The sequence below is a fragment of the Callospermophilus lateralis genome, chromosome 3 (genome assembly GCF_048772815.1).
Source record: "Callospermophilus lateralis isolate mCalLat2 chromosome 3, mCalLat2.hap1, whole genome shotgun sequence".
NCBI lineage: Eukaryota > Metazoa > Chordata > Mammalia > Rodentia > Sciuridae > Callospermophilus > Callospermophilus lateralis.
In genome coordinates this window covers 197,924,944-197,936,315 of record NC_135307.1, presented here as the reverse complement: position 1 = coordinate 197,936,315, position 11,372 = coordinate 197,924,944, and the positions used below count along the sequence as shown (strand labels likewise).

General features: G+C 53.3%; 1 protein-coding gene across 1 annotated transcript; it reads left to right on the top strand.

Annotated features, from left to right (window-relative positions):
- The first annotated feature begins 608 nt into the window (after positions 1–608).
- Positions 609–7,635, top strand: Stmn3 (stathmin 3). Its single transcript, XM_076852120.2, has 5 exons — positions 609–691; positions 5,281–5,376; positions 5,642–5,817; positions 6,813–7,004; positions 7,292–7,635. Exons 1-5 carry the CDS (start codon positions 673–675, stop codon positions 7,349–7,351), a joined length of 543 nt encoding a protein of 180 aa, XP_076708235.1. The 5' UTR covers positions 609–672; the 3' UTR covers positions 7,352–7,635.
- The last annotated feature ends 3,737 nt before the right edge of the window (positions 7,636–11,372 follow it).

Here is an 11,372-nt window from a genome sequence, read left to right as displayed (position 1 = left end):
GTCAGAGCCTGCCTCTATGTCACTTCAAAGATGGGGTTCTAACCTCATCAATCCAACTACCCTGTTCTCTGCCTGGAACCTGCCCATCTTCTGGACACAGAAGAGTTGCCCTTGGGAATGCCCACCCCTCTGGTCCATGACATTCCTTTCTCTGAGCACAGACCAGGGCTTAGTGGCTATCCCAGTCTCCAGCAGCTTCTTTCAAGAGCTCTGAGACACCACCCTGACTGTGGGACCTTCCCACATGGTGGGTATGGGGGCTTATTTCTACACACCCTGAAGCCAGCACAAAGCCAAGTCTGGAGGAATGGCAGTCAGCGGCTGTGGGAGGGTGGAGCACGGGCTTCTCGTTATACTCCTCTGCTTTTATCCCTGGGTGCTCCCGCTATGACGGCGGCAGCCCCTGCCTAGGCACTGGCTTGCACTCCCTATCGCCTCCCTCCCTCCCTCCCTCCTTCCCTCCTTCCTTCCTTCCTTCCTTCCTTCCCTCTCTCTCCCCCACCCTCGCTCTCCCCCCTCGCTCGCTCCCTCCTCCCTCCCCCTCCCACCCCCTCCCGCCGCGCCCGCCCTCGCCTCGCTCCCTCCCCTCCCTAGCACTGCAGCATTCGCCGACTGCAGCTCCAGCCGCCGCCTGCGTCTCTCTGGCCTCCGCAGTCCGTCGCCACCAGCACCATGGCCAGCACCGTGTCCGGTAGGCGGCAGGGCCTCGGGTTTCCGGGGGCTGCGGCGGGTCTGGCCTGAGGCAGGGGCTGGTTGCTGTTGCGAGGCTGGCCCGACCTGCCTGAGCGCCCCAGGGCCCGGACTGCAGCGACCGCCCGGAGGCTGCAGAAGCCGCAGGGGCCGCGCCTCGGCCTGGAGGGGTGGCGGTGTCTGGCCAGGGACGCGACGTTCCTTCGGGTGCCGGGGGGCAGGTCGGGCGTCTGCCGCAGGGTGGTTCCACCAGGAGTTCGGGCACCGATTCTTGTCCCTGGGTGAAGGCGCCCGTGCTGTGTGGAGGGGGGTCACCTGAGGCGCCAGCGACCTTAGATATCGGTTCAACCGCGCTTTCGTGGGGGATGGGAGAGCGAGTGGGGCCCTCCCCAGCGGCCCCGGGGCTGTCACTGCGTCTAAGGGGCGCTGGCGGGGGCGCTGCAGGAGGCCCGGACCAGCTGGAGCCCGGAGCAAGAGAGCCGCACCCGCCCCACGCGTCGCCACCCCCCACTCTGGGACTTTGCGGACTCGGAGACCACCCTTCGGCGACGGCGACGCCAGGGCAAGCTTCTCTGGCCGGAAAAGCCACCACCCTTTGCGCCACGGGCTTTGGATGGTGGGGGAAGGGCTGCTGCCATTTCCCAATCTTCCCAGGATTGGCGGGGGTTTGGGGGGCGGGTCTGCCTCTCCCTCCCTACCTCCGCGGTGCTCTGCAGACCCACAGCCCTCGAAAGCAGTCCCCACCCGCGGCCAGCCACAAGTGCGGAGCTCTGGCGGAGGGGCAGACACCATACGGACGTTGGATGAGGGGTGACCCTCGAGGACCCCCCCACACACACACCGGACCCTCTGCCCTGTTCAACTGCCCTAGACAGCTTTGTCTTTCTTTCTTGATGCCAGCGATGACAGACAGCAGGCCCCCACTCCCTCTCCTGCTCTTCCCTCCACCCTGGGGTCGGATCCCTGTGGTCAACTGTCTAGCTGGGTTTTCTCCCACGCGCTCGCCAGGCCCCAGGCACAAACTCCGCCCACCTAGTGCGCCGCCCTGACTCCGCCCCTCAGGCCCAGTAGAGGAGGGGGCTTGTGTGTCACTGATCAAATGTATCCCCAACCCTGTCTGGGAATCTTGTCCATCTGGGCTTCATCCATTCTTGCCCTGCAGAGATACTGGGACAGCTAAGCTCAGAATGGTACTCTCCCAGGACACCCGAGGCCAACTCTGTCCTTCCCATGGCCAACAAACTATTCGAATCTGCCCTGAGTCCTGGCCACACGTCTGAGCCTTACTTTGGAAGGCTTGGCATCTTCCAGCCACCATGCTGCTCATGGCTTTTGTAGATTCTGCCTTATATTTAGCTCCTTATGCAACTCTGAGACTGACCACCTGAGCCATGCTACCTAACCTCTCAAAGCTTCTGTTTCCCATTCTAAGGGAGACATGATCTTTAAACCTTCCAGCTCTGAATACACAGGTCCAACCACCTGCCTGTGTCCTATTTCCACATTCACAGTCCTCTCAATTTCGTATCAGCTCATTTTAAAAACATTACCATGGGACTGGGTTTGTGGGGTTGTAGAGCACTTGCCTAGCATGATTAGGCACTGGGTTCAGTCCCCAGCACCACATTAAAAACCAAACAAACAAACAAAAAGGTATTGTGTCCATCTACAACTAAAAGTATTTTAAAAAAATTATCATGTGTGAAATTTGACCAGAAAGTTTCTTGTCCACTAATACTGAAGCAGGAGGATCACGAGTTCAAGACGAGACTGGGCAATTTAATGAGACCCTTCCTCAAAATAAAATTTTTTTAAAGGTGTAGGGATATATCTCAGGGGCAGAGCATTTGCCTAGCATGTAAGAGGCCCCAGGTTCAATCCCCAGGACTAGGAAAAAAAAATTCTTGGGGCTCAATTGGTAGAGCACTTGCCTAGCATGTGTGAAGCACTGGGTTCCATCCTTAGCATCACATAAAAATAAATAAATAATTGTGTCCATCTACAACTGAAAAAAAAAAAAAGAAGAAGAAAAAGAAGAATTTTTTAAAAAGTTTCTTGCCCATCTAAGAGTTATTCAAGTTCTTGTCTGTTCCTTTGAGGGGTGCTGATATATAACCATGTATGGAAGCTGGATTACCTCTTCTGAGAGGGTCTCTCCAGCCAGGAAGGGTGAGGCATGGGCTGCAGAGCCTCCCAGACTGGAGTGGGGGGCAAGAGCACAGACACCCAGGACTGTACTCTGACATTCTCACTTCACTCCAGCAATCTGGGTCCTGGAGAACTGGGTGACTATAGGGTGCTTACAGGATTGTTGAGCATTACTGAGATCGTGGGCCCACACTGGAGTTCAAACCATGGGGAAAGGACCTGAAAGAGTTGAATTATTCCATTCTAAGAGTGGATGTGTTTCCCTTCCCCCAACAGGAGCCAGGGCCACAGTTGCCTGACTAGCTCATTTTCTTTTTCTGGTCAGATGGCAGGGACACTAGTTGGTGGCACTTGATCTGGAAGGGCAAGAAGGTGAGCTGTGCGGGGCTGGGGATGTGGCTCAAGCAGTAGCGCGCTCGTCTGGCATGCGTGCAGCCCAGGTTCGATCATCAGCACCACATACAAACAAAGATGTTGCTGGGGATGTGGCTCAAGTGGTAGCGTGCTCGCCTGGCATGCATGTGGCCTGGGTTCGATCCTAGCACCACATACAAACAAAGATGTTGTGTCCACCGAAAACTAAAAAATAAGTATTAAAAAAATAAAAATAAAAATGAGCTAAACTTAATTAAAAAAAAACAAAGATGTTGTGTCCAACAAAAACTAAAAAAAATAAATAATAAATATTAAAAATTCTCTCTCTCGCTTTAAAAAAAAAAGAAGGTGAGCTGTGGTGCTGAATGGACAGCTCCTCCTGTCCTTGTCCAACCCTACCTGTGTGAACAGTATGTGTCTGCTGAGGGTGTGGCTTTATCTCAGGGTGACCACACTGTCCTCAGGATGAATAGAAAAGACGCAGGAGAATCTGAGGGCTTCACCCAAGTCTATAGTTCAGAAAGTTTACAGTTCAGGCAGGGTGGCACACACCTGTAGTCCCAGCTACTAGGGAAGCTGAGGCAGGAGGGTCCCTTGATTTCAGGAGTTCAAGACCAGCCTGGGCAACATAGTGAGAGTATGTCTAAAAAATATAAAAACAAAGAAGAGAAAGAAGGAGAGAGAGCTGTGGTACTGGTCCCAGTCGTGGGAGTGGGGGTTTGGCTAGGCTTTGTGGCACAACTCCTGTGATCCCAGCTATTTGGGAGGTTGAGAGAGGAGGATCACAAGTTCGAGGCAACTTAGCAAAACCCTGTCTCAACAGAAAAAAATAAAAGGGGCTGAGGATGTAGTTTAGTGGCAAAATGTCCATGGGTTCAATTCCCAGTACAAGAAAAAAAAAGTGAGGTGGTAGTTGGTTTTGTCTGCCTGAGAGAGAGGGAGAGGAACAGGAGCTAGTGGGGGATGGGAAGTATCAAGGGCAGAAAGCCACACACCAACAAATAATCACAGAGAAATACTCAGAAAGAAAAGGGGAGGGATGCACTGTGAGATAAAGGCACAAAGACAATGACAGAATCTTAAAGAAGGGTGAACAGAGACCCAGGCTGTGTCCCCATCTGTTCAGGTGGTCACAACAAAACACCTTTGACTAGGTGGCTTCTAAACAAGAACAGTCCAGGAAGCTGGGAGTTCAAGATTCCTGAAGATTTGGTGTCTGGTGAGGTTGCTTCCTGGCTCATAGATGCATCCTCACTTGGACCTTACCTGCCCAAATGGCTGGTGGCCCTCCCTGGGTCCTATCCTCTAAGGGCACTAATCCCACTGGAGAGTTTTACCCTCATGACCTATTCACCTCTCAAAGTCCCACTCTTTTTTTAATATTTATTTTTTAGTTTTAGGTGGACACAATATATTCATTTTATATTTATGTGGTGCTGAGGATCAAACCCACTGCCCCATGCATGCTAGGTGAGTACTCTACCACTGAGCCACACACAGCCTCCAAAAGCCCCACTCTTTTTTTTTTTTTTAATTTTTAAAATATTTTATTTTTTAGTTTTCGGCGAACACAACATCTTTGTTTGTATGTGGTGCTGAGGATCGAACCCGGGCCGCACGCATGCCAGGCGAGCGCGCTACCGCTTGAGCCACATCCCCAGCCCAAGCCCCACTCTTAACACCAGCACACTGCCTTAGGATTTCAGCACGTGAATTTTGGGAGGACACAGACATTCAGACCAGAGCAGGAGAAAGGGACATATAGAAAGAATAAGGCTGAGACCAAGAGTGATGCAGAAAAGTGAGATGGGCAGAAACACCCGGAGAGAAAAGGACTCCAGGAGGGGAGAGACTGAGAGACAGAAGCACAGAAAGAACAGTGTTGGGAGATACCACCAGAGTCCAAGCTTGGAGACAGGAGGGGGAGAGGAGGGATGGAAGTCAGAGAGGTGGGTACATAGTGTGATGAACAGCTCTGTCTCACAGGGTGGGAAAAATGGGACCCCGATCAGAAGACTCAGGGGTGGGACAGTGATGGTACCGCTCACCATGGCCTCATGCCCACAGCCTACAAGGAGAAGATGAAGGAGCTGTCCGTGCTGTCACTCATCTGCTCCTGCTTCTACTCACAGCCTCACCCCAACACCATCTACCAGTATGGGGGTGAGTGGGCCCACGTTGTTGTTGGCCTGCTGGGCCAGGCCTGCCCACCTTGCCTTTCCTGCCTCCCCTGGACTCTCAAGCACCCTGGCATGGCTGGATTCTGCAGAGGGTGGCTTTGGGAGAAGGACCCAGGCCTGAGAGTCTTGCATGAGCATCTTCCCCCTTCCCTCAGCCCCTGATTAGCATGTTGCCCCACACAGGCCCCTCACCTTGCCCCCGTCCTCTGGCCGGCCCTCTTGATGCCCTGTCTGGTCTTGCCCTGCAGACATGGAGGTAAAGCAGCTGGATAAGCGGGCCTCTGGCCAGAGCTTCGAGGTCATCCTCAAGTCCCCTTCTGACCTGTCCCCAGAGAGCCCTGTGCTTTCCTCTCCCCCCAAGAGGAAGGACGCCTCCCTGGAGGAGCTGCAGAAGCGACTGGAGGCAGCTGAGGAGCGGAGGAAGGCAAGCAACTCTCCCGGCACAGGCTGCCCTGGGCCCTGCCTAGTCAGGGCATAGATCTGTGGCCCTGGAGGACTCATGATCCAAAAAGGGTCTTATCCAGGGCAGGGGAGTATGAAGGAAGAGCCTCACATCTGAGAACCCTCAGTTGGAGCAGTCAGGGGAGCTAAATGGGGTCCTGAGAGAAATGGGTGTGGGCTCCACGTTCCTTCCCATCCCTTCCCCTACACCAGCACTTTTATGACTGAAACAGAGAGAAGGACTTGGTTTGGGAATGCGGCCCAAAAGCTCAGGTCAACTGGCTGTCCAGTGGGAAGTGGCTATCTTAGGCACAGTGATCAGGCTAAGCAGGACCCAAGTCTACTGGTTAACCAAAAGTGGCTAGTGCAGGGGTGAAGCCCTCTGCAGTCAATCAAAAGGCAAGAAGCATGTAATTATCCTTGGGAGCCTGGAGTCTGCCAAGGAGACCCCACCCAGGGTCACCAGGAGATGGTCTTTCTCCCAGCAGGAAGGCTAGGCAGTGTTGCTTGGGAGGGATCAACCCCAGGACAGGGCTTGTCTTGCACAGATGCTCTCAGCCCAGTGAATAGAGGGGCAGTTCTGGGCACAAGGGTGAACCACTTCAGTCCCCCAACAGTAACTTTCAGTGCCAAAGCCCGGAAAGTCCCAGGCAAACTGGGCGGTACAGTGTAGGCCCAAGCTCTTAGGATGTGTCCATGAACAACACGACAGTAGGACAAGGCGCGGGGTAGGGGCAGTCAGCTGAGAGCAGAGGAGGTACAAAGTCTGCCCTTTGCAGCAGAAGCGTGACCCCCTTCTCCCTGCCCGACCCAGGCCTGGAGATGGTCAGACTGTCCTCAGGACGGCGCCCGCGGTCCAGCACCCGCAGGCCCGGGGCAGAGGAGCCACTCAGGGTTTGGCTGGCTGCCTAGCGCCAGGGAGGTGGGCCGGGGCGCGGAGGGGCCGAGGTCACCGCTCACGCGCCCGGCCCCGCGCAGACACAGGAGGCGCAGGTGCTGAAGCAGCTGGCGGAGCGGCGCGAGCACGAGCGCGAGGTGCTGCACAAGGCGCTGGAGGAGAACAACAACTTCAGCCGCCTGGCGGAGGAGAAGCTCAACTACAAGATGGAGCTCAGCAAGGAGATCCGCGAGGCGCACCTGGCGGCGCTGCGGGAGAGGCTGCGCGAGAAGGTGCGCACACAGTGGGGGGGCGGGGCAAGATGACGGAGGGCGGGGAAGTGGGGCGGGGCCGGGGTCCTCACGCAGGAGGGCGGGGCTGAGGGGTCCCTCTGGACTGCGAAGCTCCACGTCTATCAGGTGCTTCCTAAGCGCACTGCCCCGCCGTTGCTTTTGTCTCCCGTGACACACTGTCCTGCTTGAGACATACCTGAAAATATTTCTGTTCCCCGAGTCAGAGAAGACCCTGGGGGCCAGCTCCCTCTCAGGCCACGCTTTAAGTGTACCTCTTGTCTTCGCAGGAGCTGCATGCGGCGGAGGTGCGCCGGAACAAGGAGCAGCGGGAGGAGATGTCGGGCTAAGGGGCACTGGACACAGCGGTGACAAGAACGAGTTTTTTTTTTTTGTTTTGTTTTGTTCAACTCTGCCTAGATGCAACTTTTGTTCCTGCTCCATCCCTCCCCGCCCCCCACCCCCAGCTTCATGCTTCTCTTTCCGCACTCCGCACTCCCAGTTGTCCAGTCCTGATGGTGCGTCTGACCATGGGCTCTCCCCGGAGGAGCCACCAGGGTGTGAGACATGGTCCCTCAATTCAGATACAGGACCAGGTGTGGTTAGGTCCCCTCTCGGTGGCTCCCTTAGTGGATATGGTGGCAACCTTAATAAATCTAATGGCAGTGTCATGGGTCCTTGTTTTGGGTTGTCTGGTCACATGAAGGCATGTCCTTGTGCCAACTCCCCTCTGCCAGCAGACAAGGCAAGAACATCTTCCTGTCTTCCCATGGGTGAAGGTTCCACAGGGAGTAAATGGCAGAGGAGGAAAAAATTGGGCTGGGTCTGTGGAGCCCCCTCCCTCTGACACTTTAGCTAGCCCTGGAAACTGTGTGCAGCATAGCTGTCTGGAACTGATGGGAAGGTTCTGCAGCATTCCTCAATGTGGTGGCATAGGGTGTGGGCACCCTAGGTGAATCATAGAGCCTGTGGTCATGGCATAGGGTCCTGGGTTGGGTAGGCATGACCTGAGTCTGCTGGGTGCATGAGCATTCTCCTCTAAGTACTCACGAACAGACTGTTGTGATTAGAGAGTTGTGGGCAGTGTGAATACTGTCTCCACCCATTCAGAAGTGCAGGCACTCAAAGATCCCAAGCCACGGCCCCTATCCCTCTGGGCTTTACAGATGCCCTGAAAGAACCTAGTCCTTAAAGCCCTTTGGAGTTTAGTGTCTTTCCCTGCATTCTGCTCTGGTCCAATGATGCTCCTGGCCATTGGACTTTTAGGTTCCCCTCCAGGGAGGTGTGGCCAGGTGTGAACACAGTAGTAGCCACAGGTCCTCAGGGAGCCCTTTGCGAGGGCTGAGGGTGGGTGCCAGGATGTGAGGGTGGGGGGTTCAGGACCAGCTGTCTTCAGATTCAGATGTTGGAAGGGCAGGGTCAGGGTTCCCAAGCCAGCCCCCATGCCACATCCATCCTCAAGATTCCTCACCAGAGGGTTGGAAGCCTGGTTCTAGGCCTCTTCTGCCAACACCCTCCTAGGTTGGGTCCCCTCTTCTTCAGCAGCCCCCAATGCTCCGGTGCTGTTTGGGGATAGTCACCTGCCTATGTGCCACAGCTGCATCCCCTTCTTATCCATGACAACTCCACCCAGCAGCCACGTGTGAGGGCAGGATCCTGCTTGGTGTGAAGTATGAGGACAATGACACAATTCTTTCACAACTCAGAGCTAGGGCCCCAGAAGCCAGGTTGCAGCCTACAGGGGCCTTGGCTTTTATCAGACAGAAGACCTTTGGAGGACTGCAGGTGGTCATCCGGGCCCAGCTAGAGATGGGGGCACCCTTGTCTCAGAAAGCCCTCCAGAGGGAGCAACAAGCCAGGGTTGGAACCCAGTGGTAATCACGTGTGGCTTTTGTGGGACTGATAAGGGGAAGTGGAAAGGGAGCTACGGTTGGATTCCCTGGCAGGTAATAGCTATCTTGTAGTCCAAACCTAATGCAGCATGCACCTGTCTTATCCAAGAGCGAGCTTAAAACTAATTGAACAAACACCTGTGTGTTTAGAAGTGGCTGACTGCCCACTCAAGAGTGTGTCCTGCATCTGGAACAAGCACTACAGGGGGTGGATTAAAACAAAGAAGCCTCATCTCTCCCAGCTCAAGTGGGCATCATGGCGAGGGTGGGATTAGAGATGGGATGACTTGAGCCATCAGTGCAACCTGACCCTGATCATGCAGAGGGCACTGCAGGGCAGGGAGTGGGCACTTAAGTCGCTGTCTCTCCATGAGGCCACTCCACATAAGCCTTCACTCCCCTCCATAGCCCCCAGTCCTCCAGCTGTGGCACTCTGCTGACACTTCCTGTGGGTTTCTACCATCTTATCAACCTGAGCCCTAAGTGCCTGGCTCAGGTGCTCATTGCTTTCTGGAGGCTGGAGATGCAGCCAGTGATAGACTGAAGCCTTAGCCAAGAACAAGAGTTCAATTCCCACTACCAGAATCCCTCACAAAACCAAAATCTGTTTTTTGTTTTTTTTTTCTTTTTGAACTGAGGTCCTTCCAAGTTACCCAGGCAGGTCTCAAGCTTTTGGGCTGAAGCAGTCCTCTTGCCTTAGCCTCCTAGGTGCTGGGAAAGGTGTGCATCATTGTTCTAAAAGCTAATACGTCTCGTGGCAAGTAGAATAAGGGCCTCTGTGAGACAGTGGCCATCTCCTGTGCTGAGGGTCCCCTTGTGGGCCTCAGAAAGTTGCCACTGGTGTGCTACAAACCCAACCAAAGCCAATGTGAATGTTTTTCCATTAATGTTGCCAGAAGCTCACATATTGGGTGTTTCCTCAGCCTCCTCAACCTGTGGCAGTTCATTTCCTCCTTTTACTACCTTGTGCTCTGAGGAGTACCCATTAGCTACTTATGCTGACTATTCCTCAGTTTCTCATACTGGACTGGGTTGTGCATTTCTGGCAAAGAGAACCAGAGAAATGAGGTGTGTCTTTCAGTGTATCTCCTCACAGTTTCCTGGGATCAGCAAGTCTCATTGGTGGTGATCTGATCTGGTTTCTCCACTTTAAAATTACTAGTTTTCCCTAGGTAGCTATTAAATCTGTGGAAGGCAGAATGATGGTTCCCAAGATGCCCATGTCCTCACCCATGGAATCTGTGATTTGTCTCACAAGCGAATGGAAGCTGCCAGTCTACAATTGTAAGAGGTGCTTCCTGCATTACCTCCACAGGCACAATGTCATCATGAGGGTCCTTCAAAGTGGGAGAGAGAGACAAGTGTGCAAAAGGCAGGAAAGGATTCCCCTCTGGATCCCCCACGAGTCGTTAGCTGTGCCAGTACCTGGATTTCAGCCCAGCAAGCCTGAGGTTGGACTTCATTTCTCACCTACAGAGGAATAAGAAAATAAATTCATATTTTGAGCCCTTAATTTTTATTTTTGGCTGGCAATTGAATTCAGGGGTGTTCTACAATGGAGCCACATGCCCCCAGCACTTTTTAAAAACTATAATTTTTGAGATGGGATCTCATCAAGTTGCCCAGTCTGGTCTTACACTTTTTTTTTTTTGACAACTAATAATTTATTAAAACAGTTGACTTAGGCATCTGCAATGGTGACTTCCACCTCCACTCCTGGCTGGTGGAAGTAATCTGCTTAACAATTGCAGAAGGGGGGCTGGGGATGTGGCTCAAGTGGTAGCGCGCTCGCCTGGCATGCATGCGGCCCAGGTTCGATCCTCAGCACCACATACAAAACAAAGATGTTGTGTCTGCCGATGACTAAAAAATAAATATTAAAATTCTCTCTCTCTCTCCCCCCCTCTCTCACTCTCTCTTTAAAAACAAAACAAAACAAACAAACAAACAAAAAAAAACAATCGCAGAAGGGCTGTGCAAGTCAATGAGTCCTTGTGGATTCTCATCTGCAGACAATCCTGTCTTGGAGCCTTCACCACAAGGTGTTTTTCTTGTGGTGCTTCTCAAAATGTTGGTAGGCATGCAAACAGGTCCCCTCACTTTGAGATTCTTCTCCTTTGAGTCTCTGATCAAGTCAGCACACACTTTCTCAAGTGATTTCACATTGCTGCTGGTGAGGGTAATTCTAATTTGGTGAATTGCCATCTCTGGTTCCATGGGTGTCTTTAAATGCCATGGCTGTGGCACAGTTTCCTAATTTGTTGCTTGGCGAGTGAACAGCAGTGAGTCAGGAGCAGAAGCGGGCAGCATGGTGCTCTGTTGTACCCACAACTTTGTAGCTCTCAAAAAAGCTGGCCTAAGGGCTGGGGATATAGCTCAATTGGTAGAGTGCTTTCCTTGTGTGCACAAGGCCCTGGGTTAAATGCCCAGAAAAAAAAAAAAAAATTGCTGGCCTTTAGCTTGTGATCCTCCTTCCTCA

Bases quoted from the DNA above. Each gene is read 5' to 3' on its own strand.
- Stmn3 (XM_076852120.2), top strand. The intron at 5,377-5,641 runs GTGAGTGGGCCC...CTTGCCCTGCAG, and splicing joins CACCATCTACCAGTATGGGG to ACATGGAGGTAAAGCAGCTG. The intron at 7,005-7,291 runs GTGCGCACACAG...TTGTCTTCGCAG, and splicing joins GGGAGAGGCTGCGCGAGAAG to GAGCTGCATGCGGCGGAGGT.